Source organism: Papaver somniferum, chromosome 3, assembly GCF_003573695.1.
Source record: "Papaver somniferum cultivar HN1 chromosome 3, ASM357369v1, whole genome shotgun sequence".
NCBI classification, from domain to species: domain Eukaryota; kingdom Viridiplantae; phylum Streptophyta; class Magnoliopsida; order Ranunculales; family Papaveraceae; genus Papaver; species Papaver somniferum.
The window spans coordinates 164,969,264-164,992,381 of record NC_039360.1 but is presented as its reverse complement, the minus strand read 5'-3'; the positions used below and the strand labels follow the sequence as shown (position 1 = coordinate 164,992,381).

At 37.5% G+C, this 23,118-nt stretch overlaps 1 protein-coding gene across 1 annotated transcript; it reads left to right on the top strand.

Annotated features, from left to right (window-relative positions):
• Nucleotides 1-4,624: 4,624 nt before the first annotated feature.
• LOC113360291 (putative F-box protein At1g58310) lies at nt 4,625-5,506 on the top strand. The gene has a single exon (XM_026603815.1). It carries the CDS (start codon nt 4,625-4,627, stop codon nt 5,504-5,506), a length of 882 nt encoding a protein of 293 aa, XP_026459600.1.
• The last annotated feature ends 17,612 nt before the right edge of the window (nt 5,507-23,118 follow it).

The window sequence follows — 23,118 nt, the reverse complement described above, 5'->3', positions numbered from 1 at the left end:
AGTGGATCACCACTACTGGTGTACATGTTGGGGTTCTCACATTTGAGTATTAGACTAGACTGAACTTTAAAGACGGAAACTGATCACAAAATTAACAAAGCAGAGAAACAGTGCACTGTGAAAGTTGACAGTAGAATAGATTCTCATATCCCTTGTTACTACTCCGCTCGCGCGCCCATATCATCTACTAGCTCAAAACTAGGGGTGCACATACCCTACCCATACCCGCCAATCCTACCCTACCCGTCAGTTTTTTAACCGTATCCTACCCTATCCACTATTTGGCGGGTAGGGTGGCGGGTAAAAAATTTCTTAACCGCCGCTAGATGGGTAGGGTGGCGGGTAAAGCTCGAAATTATCCTACCCTACCCGCCTGTTTATACTATTGATCTCTGCCGTTGGTTCTCGTTTAATCTCTGCCGTTGATCTTTCAACTATTGATCTCTGCCGTTGCTTTATATTTTCCTACAACACTAAAAACTGGATTCAGTTTTCATTTTATCTCTGCAGAGAAACTCCCAGAACTGAATTCATTGCTAAGAAAAAAATCTAGAGAAGAGAAGATCATGAAAAGAAAAACCCTATTCTTGTGAATCCACAACGCAAAAGAAGAACTGGCCAGGGGAGTTTTTGAGAACGGAAGAAACATAAAACCAGTACCTCTGATTTACCAGTACCTCTCACATCTCGTTTAGAACTTCAAATCTGTTAACAGATCTCGTTTAGAACCTTTTAATAGGTTGATTCAAGGTAAGATCTAACTTCAAAGTTCATTTTGTTTCTTTTTTTTTTTTGTGTTAAATTGATTGAAAAATCATAAGATTTCATGCATGTTGTTGGATATGAGGAATCTGAGTTTGGAAAGCTAATGAAGGGTTTAGAGAGTGGTTCTTCCTCCTAATTTGAAATCCAAACTAATTTTCAGGTGAAAATTTGAATAATTTTTTTAATAATTTGAATGGGTTTTTCTTTTATATGTTGTATTGCTTGGTGATTTTATTTGTATTTGAAGAAATTACTTGAAATCAGTTGAGTAATATGATTGCCATCGTGAAAAATTGACATGCATGTTAACTGATTGATGAAATTTCTCATAGAAATTTAATTTGTTCCTCATGAATGACGAGTTTCAATGCGATTCTGTTAGGAGATGGGAAAAGGCAATTGAATGGGATTTAAAATCTGTGGTCATATGTAAACTGATTGATAAATTGTCTCTTCATGATTTCTATCTAAAACCCATGTCTTTAAATGTTTAGATTATCAATATTTCAAACAATTTCAGTGAGATTTTGATTATGTGACACCCATGTCTTTAAAGGTTTATCTAAAGCAATTGAATTAGCTTTAGATTCTGCTCACAGCAATAGTAGTATTAATGAAAATCATTGGTTTGATTGAACATTAGCATCATGTCAGGTGAGTGAGTACATTTAAGACCTTTGCTAGGTGGGTGAGAAAAGGAGAGATTTGTTTTGTAGTTTAAATAGACAGTTGACACTGGAGTCCAGTATATATGTTTTCTCGCAAATAACTTGTCTCCACAATGCTTGTATGTCTGCAGAATATCTCGAATGCCACTTTCCCAATAAAGATCTATACATGAGTCTCAAATTCCTTATTCCAAGTCAATACAACGCAGAATAACACTATCATCGATACCAATAGAACCCTCTAATTCTCCAAGGGTATCTTAACCAACAGACGGATATAACTACTGTCTAATTCTAGATTTCAGTGTTGTTCTCTAGATTTCAGTGCTGTTATTAGGACCCTTTGAAGCCTGTTAACTTTTTCTGCTTTCTATTCATATCACTTGTTCTTTCTATTCATATCACTTGTTAACTTTTGGTGGTGTAACTGGAGGTCGTGGTGGTGGTGTAACTGGAGGTCTTGGAGGCGGTGAAACTGGAGATCGTGTTGGTGAAACTGGAGATCGTGGTGGTGGTGGTGGTATTTGTGTTTGGGGAAGAGGAAGAGGAACACCAACAGCAGCACCCATATCTTCGACTCCTTCTCCTCCTTCAATTTCTGAAGTTTGTTCATCTTCTGGATCACCAAACGTGGATTGACTTGCTGGTCGTGGTGTAACTGGAGATCATGGTGCTGGTGGTGGTATAGCTGGAGGTCATGGCGGTGGTGGTGTTTGGGGTAGAGGTACAACACCAGCAGCACCCGTTTATTCGACTCCTCCTCCTTCAATTTCTGAAGTAGGTTCATCTTCTGGATCACCAAACGTAGATTTACTTGCTCAAGAAGTGCAGAAAACTCTTAATTGTACAACAAGAACCAGCAGTTTCTCTTGTTAGTTTAGTTCCTGTAATTCACTTTCATCATCTCAGACATAGCCCATTCTGTTGTACTTGATGATGTATCTGTTCCTGCAGAAGAAAAAAAACGGTTATACCCGCCACCCTACCCTGCCCGACCCGCCAGAGAATGGGTTGGATAGGATCTTACCCGTTTAATGGCGGGTAGGATGGCGGGTGAAATTTTTCTTAACCGCCAATAAACGGGTAGGGTGGCGGGTATAGGCCATATCCTACCCACCCTACCCGTTGTGCAGCCTTACTCAAAACAAAGTTTCCTTCTCAAACCACTAGCAAAACTAACCAAAAACAGCTACTGAATAGAGCTAGCAACAAGGATCATTAAGCAATTACACACAAATAGCAGCAAGTAATTACTAGCAACGAACAAGAACAACAAGCAGAAAGCAAATACGAATGGAATAACTATAGATAGTGCATTTACTGAACATGACTCAAATGTTCATATAATCTGTAAATATCATAATAGACTCGAGGAAGATAAACTCCCCCAAATAATGGAAGGACCTCTCTCAATCAAGCTCCTCTAAAAACATAGATTGATGAATTGAAATCCTATCATACGACCTACATCTCAGTATATATACGTTCTAAATGCGATTAGGTACATCTGAGGGATACTCATATGCCCAACAAAACCAGCAACCACAAAAGAGCAACAGTACCAACAAAAAGCAAAAAGCAAGAGAACCAGCAATAAGAAACGCACAGCATCACCGCAGCAGAACCAACAATTGCCAGTGCTCCGATTAGGAATTTCTTTAGTGAACTCATATGATAAACTGGCCATGACTGTACTAGAATAGAAGATTCCTCATGATCACTAACATTTCCATCAATTCTGTCCTTGTACAGACTGAAATGCCCTGTTGGATCCAGTGTTGCTCTATACATATGAACACCCTCCTTGACAATACTTTCTTCATCTTGTTGCCTTGGTTGTTGATTCTCGTTTCGGTAAAGATATGTAAGCACTACATCACCAGAACCAACAAGACATAGGTCACCATTAGTGTGTAAGTTCAAACTTCGGATAACTGGTAATGGTAATGGTATCATCATTGAACCCCGAAGCGCATCTGATATTGCACTATACATAGCAACTGCACCATTGATCTCCTGAACTGACAATCTGCTTCCACCAGAGATGAGATCAACTCCGGATCTTAAACTTTGACCGCCAAGAATAGTATCAGTAGGGTAATCAAAACTTTGCCAAACAATCTCAGATCCTGCACCATATAACACAAAGTTTCCATTATCAAGCATCATTCCATATGGCACTGGTTTTTGTATACCAGGAATTAAGGGTTCCTCTTTGTTATCTGGCTTCGATTGGACTGCAAGTACAAAGTAGAAGTAGTGGGAACTTATACAACAGGCTCAGAACTTTGAATTAATAGAGAAGCAACTGGGAAACTGCCGAGAAGATGCAGCTAAAGTCTACCTGCCAACCTACACTTTCAATGCAATATCCATATCTGTCTTCCTTTTTATGGCAAAAGCCAGTTCCTAATGCTCCTTTTTGTTGCCTTCGCAATGAAGAATGTTTGCTTTATGTCCCAAATAAGGATACGGTAGCACATGGTAAAACTAGCTTGTTTTAAAAAGGTGACTTTGTCATTTGATTCTTCTGCGAAGGTGGTACAGACCGTACAGTATAGTTAGGCTTCAACAGATGCGTGAGAAACTTCAAGGTAATTTTGAATAAGTTGTGTTTTGTTCACAGTGGGGTTTGATCCAGTGACCTCATCTCTGACCCTAGTTAGTTTGTTGCATGCTTTATATTTGCCCCATGGTGCAAGTAGAGACATCTGGATCATAGTTTTACGTCTCCGGCCGGTATGTTTGCTCATTGGCTGTTTGACAGAATTAAACCCGTAATTTCTGGCGGATGAAAATCAAGCAATTCTTTTACTGGGTTCCAAAGCGACAGATACAAAAGCAATGTGAGTGTGACGCTATTTTAATAAGACAAATTGTTGATTTCATACGGTTATGCGTCAGTGCATCCTAGATTAGGGACCCTGATTTGTGCATCGAATGAGCAAACTTAACTTTACCCATTGGACTTGCTCTTACAGGTTACGAAACAACGTCTCAACTTGACCGGCTCGGCCAAGATTGCTATGTTTGGTTTTTTTTTTTTACCGATCTGTCCATCCACCATCAGATAGGCAAATTTAACTTTCCCCGTTGGACTTGCTCTTACGGGCTACGAAACCTGTATAAGATAAAAGGTCGTTATTCCAAAAACCTAAAGTTGTAGAAAATTGTTCAACAAGGCACGAAGCATGGAAACAAAAAAATCAAGGTTTTCACTGGATGAAGACAGAATCAGTGCATTACCTGATGCGTTAATTCATCGCATCTTTTCTTTCCTTGACATAAAATATGTTGTACAGACCTGTATTCTGTCGAGAAGATGGAGGTATCTTTGGGTTTCTCTATCTACTTTAACTATAGTGGACATCCCGTTCATCCAATCTGGAGACACATATTTTGTCACCTTCAATAGATTTATGAATTTTGTGGATAGGTTACTGCTTCTGCGTGACAGTTCAGATATCCAAACCTTAGATCTTGCATGGTTTACCGCTAAACACCATCTTGATGTACTTGGCAAGTATGACATAACAGATCGTATGAATACGTGGATCATGGCTGCGGTTAAGCATAATATTCAAGAGCTTCTTCTTTTTATCATTGCATATGAGATATTTAAGTTGCCTGACTGTTTCTTCGCCTGTAAGTCGTTGATAAAGTTTGTGTTTTGTGGCGCTGGTATGCAACACAGTGGCCTTGTTTTGCCTAATACGATGCATTTCCCTCGGCTCAAATATCTAGCATTTTCGGACGTCTCACTTGCAGTTTCCGATGAAAACACTTTGATCAGTAAGCTTTTCACAAACTGTCCAGTTTTGGAGTCTTTGCTGCTAACAGACTGCAGTATACATTTAGATTTTTCTTCTCTTAGTCTTAAACACTTTCAATTGGACAATTATGACACCTCTGGGCCTACTGATACCACAGTCAAGCTACGTGCTCCAAATCTTATATCCATTGTCTGCAAAGATTATATGTCACAGGATTATTCTCTAGAGAACCTTTCTTCTCTGGTCACCGCTCATATTGGAATGAGAGTGAAATATGCTGATGAGGATCCTACACCGTAAATGCCGAATACTTATTCAGAGCTAGCTACAGATGTAAAAGAGTTGTATCGTGCTCGGATGATAAAATTATTAAGAGCAGTCCGTAACGTGACAGATCTTACATTGTCCTCACCTGGGTTTCTTGAGGTATGGATCCCTATAAGTTGCACATATAAATAGTAGTGTGGATGATTTATTTTCTTAATATGCGTTTGGACTGTCATATTTCACTCTATAAACAGATAAGTACGACATAATCTAAGTTTTCAACTAATGTTTTGCTTCTTGTCCATGTGCAAAGGTTGTCTCAGGATCTCTCGACTTGCTAGCAGGTGACCCCTACTTTCAGTTCTGTAATCTAAGAGTTTTGGAGGTTTTAACATGGGTCTCGAGAAACTGCATGGATGTGATAGCATACTTGGTCAAGATATCCCCTAATATTGAATCCATCATCTTAACAATAGAGCGGGTAAGGAATAAATGAACTCTTGTCTGTTGATTTCATATACCGTACTACTCTCATCATTATGAACCTACTTAGTTTTCATTTTCTTGTGATGCTTAGGCAGAGTTAAATTCAAACAACACAGGAGGCGATTGGATAATAGGATCGTCATTTCCTAGCCTGCCCTGCCTCAAGTTTGTTCAAATTCAGGGTATCCAAGGATGTCTTAATGAACTCAAATTTTTACAAGTTTTGTTGGAGAAAGCCATTGTCTTGGAGGAAGTAACGCTTTTCAGTTCTAAAACAGACTCACCTGATAGAGCCGCACAACTGATGGAATTCAAAGACATGCTACTTAAATATCCTAGTGCTTCTTCAAGTGTTTCAATTTCGATTCAATTGTAGGTGACAGTGAAAACTTAAAGCTTCTCGAAGCCAAAGAGAAGAAAATAAAAATTTGTCGTTCATGTGTTGTCTGAACGAACCACCAATAGTATTTTGCTTCAAATTTCCTAGTATGGTTGTTAGAGTAGCTTTTACAATACTCAGGGAACAAAATGTAAAATGAGACTAACATTGGCATTATGCAAATCTTTACAGCGATGATAATATTAAACTACCTGTGATATCACGACTCTTGTCGATTTCCTAATCTTTCGCCAAGAGCACACCTCCTGGGAATATATTCATGTCAGACGGAGTAGCAGACTCCTCTTCATTTTCCCGGGACCTTTATGTAGCATCTGGTTCTCCTTGACGACCTGCAAGATTAGTGTTCAGATATGAGAGCCATCTATGCTGAAGTAATTACTTAGCTACAAAACAGCATTAAACATAATGCTACGTCCTTCCCGATTTCGGAAAGGAACATCACAAAGTATGAGAAGAGTGACAAATCTATGCCATTCTAGCCATGCTACTGGTAAGACAAAACTTAAACTACATGGACAAAGTACTTGGGTTGAAAAACTTTTGCCCCCTGGGAAGGAAGAAAGCAGTCAAGGGAATCCACAGTTTTCACACGTGACAACTAGGAAAATACCTAAAGGATGGTGTAGCATAGATATATCCTTGTAATTTTATTTTCTTTCGCATTTAAGTGTTTCAGAGAGCAACACAGTACACACATTCCCACTAGCTTACCAGATTATACCCTTACAAAAATGAAATAGACATAAAATCTCAAGAAGCATCAAGATCGGATTTTTTGAACTTCCTTTCCATGTACCAGAACTACAGAAATGTCCTTACTGCAATAACTTAGATTCCGCATTAGCTTTCTGCTTACTCTTTCTCCTTTTCCTATGCATTCCTCGAATATAGTAAAGTTAGGATAACCACATATATGAAATGAAAATGACTACTGTGTTGAAAAAGTGCAACAACATCTTTCCAAGTTCTAACATATAGAGGTGTTGGAATCAAGACGAGACAAGATATTGACAAGATATTATGAAGAAGAAAAGTTTTATTTCTCTTGCCCGTTCTTGTTACAAAAGAGGCTCATATATAGAAGAGCTTTGATACAAAGGATATTTTGTGATCTCCTAACAAAAGTAAATATCTCTATATCTAGGTAAGTGAATATTTTGCAATATATACAAGAATATACATTTAATACCCAATACCCCTCCTCAAGTTGGAGCATGGAGAGTCGAAATGCCTAACTTGAGAAGAAGATTTTGGAATTGCTGACGTCCCAAAGCTTTTGTCAAAATGTCAGCTAACTGAGAAGTAGTGTGAACATAAGATGGAATAATGGTACCTCGTAGTATTTCATCACGCACAAAATGACAATCAATCTCAATATGTTTTGTACGTTCATGAAAGACCGAATTGTTAGCAGTATGCAAGGCAGCTTGACTATCACAGTGAAGCGAGACTGGTTGTGGATGTCCTATACCCAGACCTCGAAGTAATCCTTTTAACCAGATAATCTCACAAGTTGTTGAAGCTAAGGCACGATATTCTGCTTCGGCTGAGGAGCGAGAAACTGTTGTTTGTTTCTTCGTTTTCCAAGAGATAGGAGAACCGCCAAGAAACACAAAGTGTGCAGTAAGTGAACGACGACTAAGTGGACAACTAGCCCAATCTGCATCACAATAAGCGTTAAGAAAGAAGTTTGAATCGGCCCGTAGTAAAATTCCTTGGCCAGGGCTAGATTTCAAATAGCGAACAACTCGAAGTGCAGCATCCCACTGGGATTGAGTTGGACGTTGCATGAACTGAGACAAAATATGAACTGAGTAGCACAAATCTGGTCGTGTAATATTTAGATAAATCAGTCGCCCCACCAACCTTCTATAACGAGCAGGATCATTCATGAGCGTGTCTGATGCAAGAGCTAGACGATGGTTTTCCTCCATAGGAACACTAGATGGCTTAGATCCAAGTAGACCGGTTTCTGTCAAAATATCTAGAGCATATTTTCGTTGGCAAAGAAAGATCCCTTTGGAGCTTCTAGCTACCTCAATACCAAGAAAATATTTTAATTTTCCCAAGTCCTTCATATGAAAACATTTGCTGAGATACTCTTGAAAATCTCGAATGGCAACCCTATTGTTTCCAGCAATAACAAGATCATCCACATATACAAGAATATACATAAGAATATTTTCTTTGCGATAGATAAATAATGAGTGATCTAAAGCACTTGTAGAGAAACCATATGTACGCAAAGCAGTTGCTAACTTTGCATACCAACACCGTGGAGCCTGTCGTAGACCATACAAAGACTTGTGAAGTCTACAAACTTTGCCTGATAAACCATTATTAAAACCAGGGGGAAGTCGCATAAATACCTCTTCATTTAAATCACCATGAAGAAACGCATTGTGAACATCCATTTGAACTAGCTCCCAGTTATTGATGGCAGCAACAGCAAGAAGAGTTCGTACAGTAACCATCTTTACTGTGGGAGCAAAAGTCTCAGTGAAATCGATTCCTTCCTTTTGATGATTACCAAAGACAACCAATCTAGCTTTGTAGCGCTCAACAGAGCCATCAGATTTCCGCTTAATCCGGAAAACCCACATACAACCAATAGCAGATTTGTCAGGAGGAAGATCTTCAATTGTCCATGTGCCATTGGCAATCAGTGCATCAATTTCTTCCTTCATTGCTTTGTGCCATCTCGGATCACGCATAGCCACTTTGAATGAAGTTGGTTCAACATCATTGGAAATAGCTGCAACAAAATTGCGATGTGCAACAGAAAAGGCATTACAATTCACATAATGTGTTATAGGATAGGGAGTACCTGAGGACTTGATTGGTATAGGTGAAGACTCGGGGGAAACCAATGTCGTGTTAGTCTTCTTAGGAATACCCTCCCATCGAACAAAATCTTTGTTTCGAATATTATCAATTTTGGTGCGTTTACCTCTTCCCAATTCTTCATTAGACAGAGTTACGGTCTCTGGAGAAGTAATAGAGGTAGGAGATGCTGCAGAACTCTCATGAGCATCAGAACTCTCAGAACTCATAGAACTCTCAGCTGAGTTACGAGACCCCTCAGCAGAACTCACTGCTATGTCACGAACGTCTTCAGCAGGGCGCTCATCATGTACAGCAGGCTCAGAATGAGGAAGCACCTGTACGTCTGCTTCTTCTGTGTTGTCAACTGTAACCTGAATTGTTTCCTGGGGTGCAGATGTACTGCCTGAATGCGCCTGTTGAAGTGCAGTAGTGTCAGAAGTTGGAGCAGCAGTGGAGGAAGAATTAGTAGAATGCAATAAGTCACTATGATCAGCCTCAAAGTGAACAGCAGACATGTCCCGGCATGCTAAACCAACATCCTCATCAGGATACAAAGAGTGCAGTTGCAGACGCTCCTTGCTGTTGGCTAAAGGAAATTGGTCTTCAAGAAATGTTACGTCGCGTGACTGAAAGTATTGTCCAGTATCTAGATCAAATAAGTGCCATGCTTTCTTCCCAAAGGGATAGCCAAGAAAAATACAACGACGACTTCGACTATCAAATTTATCACAAGGATTAAGATTTTTCGCATAACAAAGACATCCAAACACTCGAATAGAATGAAGCGTCGGAGCTGAACCATAGAGAAGTTCATACGGTGTCTTGAAATTAAGCACTCGAGAAGGAGTTCTATTGATCAAATATGCAGCGGTTAGCACACACTCACCCCAAAAATCAATTGGCAAACAAGCCTGAAAACGTAAAGCACGAGCCACATTGAGGATATGACGATGCTTCCTTTCTACTCTGGCATTTTGCTGTGGTGTCTTAACAACAGAAGTTTGATGAACAATACCGTTATCCCGAAAATAAGAAGATAGACCTTTAAACTCAGTCCCGTTGTCACTACGAAAAAACTTAACTTTCTTTGTAAACTGTCGTTCAATCAACGCAAAAAAAGTTGTAATCAAACGAGGTACCTCGTCTTTGTTTTTCATCAAATATACCCAAACACATCTAGAAAAATCATCCACAATAGTTAAAAAATATCTTGAGTTACAGGCACGATTTGCACGATAAGGACCCCAAACATCACAATGGATCAACTCAAACAAATTAGCTGCTTTATTATCACTCAGCGGAAACAAATTACGAGTTTGCTTGGATCTATGACAGACTTCACAAGCATGAAAATCAAACTGACTACTACTACTGACTTGCGGTAGAAACTGCAGCGCTTGTAAAGAAGGATGCCCAAGCCGTTTATGCCATAATTCTGTAGAAGCCTTTTCTAACACGACGTTAACACGAGATGGTTCCCCCATTATCAAGCAATAAAGCCCATCAGTGAGCTTACCCAGACCAATCTTCGTCCTCAAGGTATTGTCATGTATAACACATTCAGAATTAGTGAATTGTAAACTGATAATGTGTTGCGTTGCATGCTTATCATGCGATGAAGACAAGAGGTGAGAGACAGATATAAGATTACAGGTAAACTGTGGAACAAACAACACATTATGCAAGACAAGAGAGTTATTCAACTTCACAGTCCCAATTTTTGTCGCCTCTATACTTACACCATTAGGCAAACCAACTTGAATAGGGAATGGAAGAACACGACAAGATTCAAACAAAGTGTCATCGCAACAGACATGATTAGAGGCTCTTGTGTCAACAATCCATGCATGACCACTCTTACCATTGAGACGAACGTGATTTGTAGTGGCTGAGGCTTCACCAAATATAACATTTGCTTTAGTTGATGGTTGACTGCTGGTAGGTGCGAAATCTGTTTTGGTACGAGCCGCAGGTAGACGTCGTGGTTGACGACCATCAGGATAGCCATGTTTCTCCCAACAGCGATCCTCAAGATGCCCATTGTGACCACAGTAAGTACACTTCAGTGGAGGTTTGGATCCTCCTGTTTTGGAACCCTGTGTTCTATGTCCGTGAACAGCAAAGGCCATAGGAGTGTTTGTATCCATCCTCTTCTGAGTATAAGACTTAACTTCTTCTTCTTGTATGAGACGAGAATAGACAGTATGTAGAGAAGGAAGTGGCTCGGTCCCCAGAATACTGGAACGTATAGTAGCATAATAGGGTTCGAGACCCATTAGAAGTTCACGTACCTGATCATTATTGCGTCGATTACGAAGAGTCACGTTCAAATCACAGGTACAACCAGAACACGAACAAGAAGGTAGAGCATCAAAATCATTGATGTCATCCCAAAGTTTCTTCAACCGCCCGTAAAAATTTTGAATGGATTCTCCATCCTTTTGTTTGCAGTCAGCAACATCGGATTTTAGTTGATAGATTTTGATTCCATTCCCTAAAGAAAAACGAAGCCTAATATCTTCCCACAGATCAAATGCAGTATCACGATAAGAAATAGAAGAGCGAAGAACTGGATCAATGGTGTTAAATATCCAAGCAACAATCATAAAATTAACAGTCCACCAATCGTCCAAGTCAGGAGAATCAGAAGAAGGTTTAGGAACTTTACCACCAATGAATCCAAGCTTCCGTTTTGCACCCAGCGAAATACGAAACCCTTTAGCCCATTCTTCATAGTTTGATCCTTTGAGAACCACATGAGTTATTATAGTTCCTGGTCCATCGTTTGAAGCTAGAGCATAGAGCGAATTAGGATTTTGAGGTGAAGAAGAAGTAGGTTTATCTGATACCATGTTGGAATTAAGACGAGACAAGATATTGACAAGATATTATGAAGAAGAAAAGTTTTATTTCTCTTGCCCGTTCTTGTTACAAAAGAGGCTCATATATAGAAGAGCTTTGATACAAAGGATATTTTGTGATCTCCTAACAAAAGTAAATATCTCTATATCTAGGTAAGTGAATATTTTGCAATATATACAAGAATATACATTTAATACCCAATAAGAGGGCAAAGTGTTCATTGTTGGGTTTTATGTTTTGGGCAACAAATCTCCATTAGCATATAAGCAACCTTTGACTATATTAAATTAAGCCGGATTAGTAGTGGTAATCATGCACCAAAGACTAGTTTAAGGTTAATGCTAGATAAAGTTAAAGTTAACTAGGAGTAGGAGCTGTCCCATGTAGCTATGAGGTATCTCCCTAACTCATGCTGGAAGGGTTAGAGAAACACGTTGCGAACAGTCAAGGACTCTCTTCTAGCCTCATATATTTTAAAGCATCTAGAAGCTTTAAGTTTTCAATGTCACATGTACTCTCATTTCTATGTTGTACAATGAGCAGCATGAGTGGAAACTTGAGTTGCAAAAATAACTAATTTAGTCAAACCTCTCCATGATAAATATTGCAAAGCACATCTAGTATCAAGTTGAGGGAGTCATCCTCTAACTGCAAAGAAAAGAAAACAAGATAAGAAAGTCAGTCATCGTGTACTCTCATTTCAAAATTGGACACCATACAAAAAGACTGAAGAAACTATACATCTCAGACAACACAAGCATACACACGACATGATTTTCAGCTAGTTATAACAACACAACTAAGGTTTTCCCCTCGTATCTTGTGCAAGAGGATCACTAAGAGCCGCTGATCAAAAGTGAAGCACTCTCCAGCAGCTTTCACAATCCTAGCCCTTGCACTCTCTGTAAAGCTAAAGCAGCCACCTTTATTTTGGTATTTCAACAAGTACAATTTCTTTTTCTAAAAATACCCAATCAAACCTACACACACACAAGAAAAAAAAAAATCAACTCTCATGTTTATGCACATCCTTGTTCGACAAAATGACTAAAAGAAACAAAGCTTTCCTTCCGTAAACTTGATCCAACATAGATAGAGATAATGGTCCTTGATTAACCTTGCTCATAAAATTCAATATTACTACACTGAATAGCCTACGTTCTTTGTACCAAAAATCAGTACAGCTAGTCACATAACAAAAACCCAAAAAGACCATTTCACCAAATTTCAAAGAGTGCATATGAAAAATTGAAGCACAAGAGAATTTGGTTTTTAAAATTAAACCTTAACTAGAAGCTTCAAGTAGATATCACCGGATTTTGGCGCTGTCTACATGTTCTGGTTACTATCCTTTCAAACATGGATGTATATCTACTGTGCTTGAACAAAGTATAAAGAAAATATGTACAATTATTCCTAAATTGACCAGATTCTTGTGTGATCAGTTTCGTGCAGATGTATGTTTCCAACATGAGCTTGTATTTCAGCATTAAGAGAAGAGATTAGAAAACCATGAACTCACAGAAACCACAATCTGTACCAAAGTTTTAAAATGACCATGCACATTATAACCACCTAAACAAAACAAGAAAAGTGGCAAGTGTATGTAAAACTAAGAGGTAAACTCATAAAGAGAGGTAGCAAGTAAACAAAAGGCAAAAAAGACAATGGACACAAGAACTTTAAATTCAGATAATCTACAACGTACCCGATATTCATCTCACCAAATCCTTTATTTCAGAATTAGCTCTAAGTGGTTCAACTAACCTTGTAATACCCTCATTAATGCAAGAGCTTCTTGCTCATACGGTTCCACAAACTTTTCCTAGAAGGACTTGTCTGTCATTTTTCCAAGTGACCAGAAGAAATCTTTTCCTCAATCAGACCCTTTGAGATTAAAATTCTGATAACGGAGCACCTAAGGATAATCCTCTCCCTCAACCTATTAGTTTAAATCTCTGGGCTTTCTGCAACACTTAATGAATCATAACCAATTTCATTCACAGGGAAATCCATAATTGCCATAATCTTCTTCTCAGAAGCCTTCATACAGAAGGGATTTACCTAAATGCTGTTAGAATCTGATCATCAGACAAACCCCATCCCCTGTAAACATCCGTTTCTGCTTTCCAAGTTGCTTGCCTACTTGATGTTTTTAAGCTAAGTTTCGGAGCATTCTGGTCCTTTAAAATGGTGTCCGCAAGTTCTATTCCATGTAGCCCTTTAGACATGAATAGATCCAACTTGGGTTTTATGGTTTAAAGAGGATCAAATAACAAAAGAAATGGTCTGTTGGAGATGAATTTTGAAATATGGGGTTTAGTGAAACCATGGTTTTGAAACAATTTTAAAACTGAATCTGGTTAGAAACAGTAAAAGCTACATTTTCAGACAATCCACATGAATTCATCAAACGACTAACTACAAATGAATCAGAAGAAGAAGATGAGCTGACATTATTATTACTACTAGTAGAGAATGAATAGGAGATGGAACTACACCTAGTTCTAATGAGAACATTTGGATAGAAATTTAACAAAGAGAATATAATGAATTGCTGATGCAGATGATGATTGTCTATTAATGGCCATCGTCCTTTTCGGATTTTCTCTTACGGATCGAAACATTTTCAGCTCCTACCACGGGAAGAAGAAGAAGAAAGAGTAGGAGGGAGAATGGGGGAAACAGAATAAACTCGCTCAATGAAGTGGTTTTGACTCTTTTCAGTGTCATTGTGCCCAAAATTTTCTCACAGTTACCTATGGAGTCAGTCAAAAAACACTGGCTCAAGTCAAACTATAATCCTTTTCTTCTTTTTTTATGCAAGAAAAATGTAGATTAATTATGTCGTGCTCAATAATGTTCAACAGAAATGAGGAGGATCAACGATCCAATTAACGATAATGCTCCCTCCCATTACGGAGGTAGGGGTTCGAACCCCATAATTGTTAGAATCCAATCCAATTTAAGGAGTTTGGAAATAGGTTAGGGATCACTGGTTTAGGATATCAAAAATAAAAACAAAAAACTATCCAATTACTAGTAATATCCTCTTTATGAGCAAATTTTGCTAACTCATCGGCACACTTATTAGCGAGCCTATATATGTACTTACAAAACCAGTTTTCAAATGAAATTAACAGAAGGATAATGTCTTCTATTATTCCCCTAAACTCATATGGAGCGTCGGCATCCAATCCTTTAATTGCTTTAACTAAGACATTCCAAGTGTTCAAATCATATTGCTCCATGCTGGTGCAACTCAATGTTAGGTGTGAACCTGGAAAATTCCTGAACATTAATGCATATCCTCTGGATTTTGTAATATGACAATAATATGCATCAGTATTGATTGTAATGAAGTTTTTGTTAAAAACAACGCAGCATCTTTCCTTCCATAAGAACCAGCTTATGGTGGTCATTCTAGCTGTCGTAGAGGTGTCTGTATTAATAAACCAAGATGAGATACACTCCTTTGTTGCTGATGTTTGAGTATCTGCAAAATTATAGCTTGTACAGAAATATACAACTCTCGCATAAGGACAGTCAAGGAGAATGTGCATTGTAATCTCAGTTCCACTTTTACATCTGCTGCAAATGGTATCTTTTTGTGGTAGTCTTCTGCTAAGAGCAACCACAGTCATGAAGGGGACTAAATACTAAAAGTCATACTAAAAGCTAAAAAAAATTGGGTATAGTGGAGGTAAAATGCAGTGGTGAAAGACTAAAATTTAATCATGCGGACGATATAATAGCGCCCCAAGTTAAACATAAATATAACGAGCGTATGACAGTGAGGCGTGGGTATTTTGAACGTATGTATGAGACGCTGGTATTGTGCACGCTTGGATACGGGCGTAAGTATTACAAACGCATGGAGTGAGACGGGGATAAAAGATGCGTTTCATGGGACGTTGTACACGACAAACACACAGGTCCCCATTTTGGGCGGATATATTAACCACGCCTGGTGTGAGGCGCAGGTATTATATGAGTTTGGCTGGGCGGAGCTAATAACTGCGCCCCATTCAAACGTTGGTTTTATTTCCGCCTGGATACAAACGTTCATTATACTTGCGTCTAATCTCAAACGCTATTAATACATGTGCCCCACTATATGTTGATTTGGTCTGGTTAGTGACTACATTTAGTCTCAAACCCTAATTTTCCATACCATATATAACTTTAGTCCCTTCCACTGTGGCTGGTTTTTGGACCAAATTTGGGTATAGTCCCCGAATTTGGTCATGACTGTGGATGCTCTAAGTCTTTCTTTAGCAGAAGTCAAACTATAATCCCGCATGGCTAATTTAAAGTATGCAACAATCATGCAATTGTTTCCCGTTTTCCAATGATGTTGTACTTGTATTTTGACTTTTGATTGCTCAAACAACATTCACAGACCATTTACGTGTTTTATTTTAGACCTTGGTGTGTGGGAAAATAAGAAAGTTTTTCACGTGCTGGTGTCGACATCTTTTTGTACATGTTAATTTTTTTTTGTACCTTCCCTTTTTGTTGTAAATAAGATTTTACTAAAATACTAAAAGGAGGCCGAAGCCTGAATTACATCGTGAATAGAGCTATCTAATACCTGAGAGGTAAATTCTCTTCACATAATATTAGATTTATCTACTAAAAATTTTATCTACTAATATTTATGATTAATTCCTACGGCTTTGGAACCCGGTAAATGATTTTGATTCCCGGGGAATTATGGGTTTAATTCTGTCAACAGCCGATGAGAAAACATACCGGCCGGAGACGTAAAATTATGATCCAGATGTCTCTACTTGCACCATGAAAGAGTCAATTCCACTCCACCTTCGCAGAAGAATCAAATGAAAAAGTCTGAATTACATCATGAGTAGAGCTATTTAATACCTGAGAGGTAAATTCTCTTCCCCTAATATTAATTTATCTACTAAAAGTTTTATCTACTAAGATTTATGATTAATTCCGACGGCTTTGAAACTCAGTGAATGATTTTGATCCCCGAGAAATTATGGGTTTAATTCTGTCAACAGCCGATCAGCAAACATATCGGCCGGAGACGTAAAACAATGATCCAAATGTCTATACTTGCACCATGAAAAAGTCAATTCCACTCCACCTTCTCTTTTTGTTGTAAATAAGATTTTAGTAAAACATTAAAAGGAGGTCGAAGCCTGAATTACATCATGAGTAGAGCTATCTAATACCTGAGAGGTAAATTCTCTTCTCCTAATATTAGATTTATCTACTAAAATTTTATGATTAATACATGAAGGGGGGTTATATTCCAACCCAAAATACCGGAAAATGTATTGCTTCTTTAGCTAATGTGTTTGCTACTTCATTACCAGTTCTAGGAAAAAAAAATGAAATCCTATAAAGTTTTCACACTGTCTTACTCTTCTGTATGCTTCCTACAAAATAGCTTGTTGCTCCAAGGTATGACTACTGGTTCCATTAAGGCTTTTAATTAAGCTTTTACAGTCACTTTCAATACTGGAGTTGGTGGTTCCTTTTTCTTCAGCCCGCAATGTTGCTTGCAGTATTCTTATTTCCCCTGCTTCTTATAGATCTTCACAATCTGAAGGTCCTTCTCTTTCTCATTCAAAAGAACTTGTATCATCTCGTAAAATTAATGCAAAACTAGAAGGAAGCGACTTTGATATCCAAGTTGCATCCACATTAATTTTTAGATTATGTTTAGCTGGAGCTGCCCAGGGAATAAGATGATTTTTAACTCCTTTTCTACTGTTTGATCTAGTAGTTTTATTTTTCGTTGTCCAGTTATATACATGTATTTGAATTTCTAGTGCTAATTGTTGAGGATTTTGAAAGGTCCCTTGAAAGGTTTTTGAAAAAGCGGGGGTCTAACAACCGCACCCAATATTTCACTTAGCAATCTGTATGGACTAACTCCAATATACTTTCAAGATAATCAACTAGACATTCAGACTCAATCTTAAGAAAAGTATATCCAAGAGTTGTATCTCAATTTCTCAATTCAATCTGCAATCAAACAAATAGGAATTTGCGAGCCCGATTGAATATAAGAAATAACTTGGGCGGTATCGAAAACCAATATCCAAGTTTCAATCAATTTAATCAACAACCAAAGGTTGGATTCACAATTGATTGAACTTACGCACAACCTGTGATATTTCAATTATATAGAAAATATAATGCGGAAAAGAAATAACACAGACACCAGAAATTTTGTAATGAGGAAACCGCAAATGTAGAAAAACTCCGGGAACTAATCCATATTTGAACACCACACTATATTAAGCCGGTACATAGACTAGCCTACTCCAAGTTAACTTCGGACTGGAATGTAGTTGAGACCTAACCAATCTCACATTGATCAAGGTACAGTCGCGTTCCTTACGTCTCTAGAACCACGCCGGATTCACTTGATTCCGTTGGCTGATCTCTCCCACAATTAAGAGTCACTATGACCCAAAGTCGAAGACTTGATAAACCAATCTGTCTCACACAGAAAAGTCTATTGAATAGATAAATCTGTCTCCCACGGATATACCTATGAGTTTTGTTCTTTCTTTTGATAAATCAAGGTGAACAGGAACCAATTGATACACCGGACTTATATTCCCGAAGAACAACCTAGGATATCAATCACCTCACAATAATCTTAATCGTATGGTGGTCAAACAAAACTCACAATATCAAGACATTGTGGAATCACAAACGATGAGACGAAGATGTTTGTGACTACCTTTTATCTTGCCTATCGGAGATTAAATCTCGAACAAATCTTAGAGAAAATAATAATAAATACGATAGAAAACAGCAAGATCAGAACATGCAACTATAGAGAAAATAGTTGGGTATGACTTCACAATCCCAATGAAGTCTTTAAGTCGTTAACCTACAGGGTTTTGGCAAAACCTAAGGTTAAAGGAGAATCGACTCTAGTCGCAACTACTATCACACACGAGGTGTGGGGATTAGGTTTCCCAGTTGCTAGAGTTCTCCCTTATATAGTCTTCAAATCAAGGTTTGCAATCAATGTTACCTTGATAACAAAGCATTCAATATTCACTATTAGATGAAAACCCGATTAGACTCAAGCTAATATATTTCAAACGCTAGATCGAACTTAACTTGTTACACACAAATGAAAAGTGACTTCATTTAGATATGAGGAATCGTACCTAAACGTATACACCTTTGTTGGCTCAACAATGGTTAACCGAAGTTAGCCATATGAACACTTTCATATCAACATTATTCATCTTAACCATAACTAGTTCAAATGACTCAAATGAAACTAGTTCTAGAGTTTTTCAATTCTTTATATTCTCATAGAAGTATACAAGACACAGTTGAAGCAAAATCGATTTTGATTCACTCGAATCAATTCATGAACATTATAGCCACGGCTTGCAAAATATTGCATTCCTTATTATATAAATGTATTAGTTCATGAACAAACCGATTTTAGAACATTAGCTACTCAAGTATGCAAACGGGTACGCATACCTAAGTGGCTGGACTAAGTTTGGGTTCGCCATTATGCGAACGGGTACGTATACCTTCCAAACTCAGTTGAATTTCCGGAACTTAAAACTCACGCCAGTACGCATACCGGTATGCATACTAAGTTCCCGGACTTTCATTAACCAACCTGTACGCATACGGGTATGCATACTATGGTTCCCGGACTTGGAATAACTTGTAACAGTTAGCATACAAGTACGCATATTGTGCTATATCCAATCATGGTTAATTTTTCCAAACTCTCATTTCAACCATCGAAACATTCTTTTAAGACGAAAATATTTGTCTCACACAAACTATTAGCTTCAAAGAAATTTCAAGTGATTGAATGATCAATACGAAACATTCTGAGTCTACATCAAATGATTGTCTCACACAAATCATGTAAGATGTTACAAGGAGATTTTCGCATGATCATATTTTCAATTTCGTCAAGAATATAAAATGAACTTGGTTAAAGCGAAAGCTTACCAACACATATTTCGAGAAATATGTCAGCTCGAAATATCAAATGTGTATAATCGAAGTCTATATAGCTATACGACTTTTGTCTCTAATAGGAGATAGAGTAGATAGACTTTTGAGTGATAGATGAGTTCAAGTCTCCACATACCTTTTGTTGATAAAGTTACACAAGCTCCCCTTAGTAGTTATTCATTTTCAATCGATGAACGCCGTGAAGTCTAGTGCTCAACTACACTTTCTATCCTAATCCGAGACTTAGATATAAGTAGACTAGAAATCAAGACTTATAGTTTTGGCAACTAAACTTGATAAACAAGCTTGAGATAGCAACGCTTGCGAGCGTGCTCTAACAGTTTTACTACATCTTGTTTTCCAAATGAACCACGTCCTAGTTGAAACTAGTTCTAAGGAAATCAGTTATGATCAACTTATAAAATTTGAGAAAAATTGGTGAAGGAATTTAACCTTAGATTTCTTGTTGTTGTACAAATTTTTAAAAATTCTTTTGTTTATGGTTTTAATATGTATTTACTAGACTAATAAAGATTTCATTCTTTAAATCTTTTTAAGAACGTACATATTAGTAAAGGACTAATCAGTTTCAGTAACAAAGGATCTTCACATGCGTTTATCAGATTGGTTGTAGGAGTAGGTACATTAACCAACTATAGATAAAACAAAAAGACATAAGACCCCATAAATTTTCTAACGAATAAACCGCTGCTGCTGCAAAAAAAAAAAAAAAAAAGAACCTCGTCCAGATTTAAACACCGAGTTGTATTAACCAACTATAGACATTAGCATACTATCAAACATCAGACTAGAATATAGATGAGACCAAATCGACCCTCTGAGAGATTCAGTTATAACCGAAATCCTTATGTCTTTTAAACCTCACAAGACTCTAGGAACTTTATTCCCTTAGATGACGTCCTTTACATCCTAGTAGTTGCTTCATCCACAGTGATGACTTTTGATACCTATCTGCCTCTAACAGATAAGCCTTTTTTTATTTTTGTTTAGATCAAGAGATCAAGGTGTGGAAATCTGTTTGCAATAGACAAGCTAGCAAACCTCACAAATACGGAACTTACGACTCCCGGAGAGCATACTAGATTCTTAACCACCTCTCAAGAACAATCTTCAAAATATCAATTAAGATCGATTATCAAATATTTATCTTGAGAAATCACAAAGTCTGATACGAAGAGAATTTACAATAAAAGAATATACATAGTGGTCTGGTTTCTGGAACCGTGTATAATAACTTGTTCGGTTTGGCGAATATGCCATGTGAACAAAAAACAATATGATGTTCATTAAAATACTTAAGAGTTTGATCATGATGCACACACATAAGTGTTTAAGTGATCAATGAAATCTTAGAAGTGTTTAAGAGAGTCATAGCAATGCTAAACATATTTAAAAATAGGTCTTTGAGCATCTGCTAAGTTTTCCGAGACAATTAGTGAGATGGTTCGTGAAGCGTTAGCCTAGTTCACGAGCCAGGGAGCTACATTTCGTGAACCGGGTTCTCCAATCCTTACTCGGCTCGATAACTCAGATGGACACAATTGTGAACTGATTTCGCCAACCGTTCTTGGATTATGAACTCAGATAGACACAATTTTCCAACCGGGTTCGCCAACCTTAAGCCTTTTGTACCAACATTAAATAATCAGTTTACCACGGTTTGTCAGCCGGGTTCTTGAGCTGTTCCCAACTGAAATTATGGTTTGCGAACAGGTTCGCCAACCTTCACGTATTTCTGAAATAAGATATATATGATTTGTAAATGGGTTTGCCAACCTACCATGAACATAAATATCAGAAGTTCATGAATCTCTTTCTTATGATGTTAAAAACATTCCCAAATGATAAGATCAATTGTAGGGGCTATTTTAAATTGATACAAAAACTAATTCTCAAACAATAAATTCTTTCGAACAAATATTGTTAAGGACCTTTGAACATCTATGCTAGAATCATATTTCGATATTTTTAACAACACAAGCTTGACTCGAAATTTCTTCTTTGTAAATCTACTAGAAGTTATACGACATAATCTCAATAGATAGAATGGTAAGATAGTGAGTAAAATATAATGGTTCAGTATTCACATACCTAATACGAAATTTATTCAAATGTTTTTGTCGATCTTCAGTCTTCAAGGGGTGATGCCTGCTCAACTACCAAATTCTAACCTAGTCTGAGACTTGACTTGGTAGACTAGAAATCAAGAAATAATTTTGATCATCTAACATTGATAACAAGCTTGAGATAGCAAAACTTATGGGTTCAACCGAGCATTTCTCTAACACCCTCGTCATCTTAACATTTATTTTCTGAACTTCGTATTCGACATAATACTATTAGTGGTTTGTTACTATTTAGTGTGTCGAATTCTCGGTTTGATTTCATACCTAGAAAACTATGTCTAATTACATGAGTTTAAGGAAGTAGACTTTCGAAAGTTTTTTGGGAGTTGAAAAGAATAAAATGATTTATTTTAGGCCTGATCCATTAAACAAGGATCTCTACTGAGATTGAGCCTAAGGATCTCTAGTAAGACCGATCCCTTAAGCAAGGATCTCTATCAGGACTGCTCCCAAGGATCTCTACTAGGACCGATCCCTTCACAAGAATATTTAGATGGACCGATCTTAATGTTAACCAAATATGATATTTTCCGATTTTGTCTGTTCATTTAGGGTTTTGATATCGTCCGAAAATATGGTTTGGTTAATATGGAAAGTTAACAAGATGTCGACTTAATTTTTGAATATGTGTTAAACTCTTATTACTTAATATTCAAATTTTTTCTTGATACTCAAGGTGAGATCCCATACCAAAAAATCCTAATTATCTTTGTTATATTTGGTATTTATGTGCCATTCATATCCCAATGGATAAGCATATCTTTGGTTGCTATATAAGTAAAATATATTCTTTATGCTAGATCATATTGTGTTTACATCCAAGAAATATTTCGGAATATTAGTTGGATTACAGCTGGTATTTTTATAAAATTGAAAATAGGCATTTATTTCATATCTTTTGTATTTTCGGATTTGGTAATTCTTCGGTGTCC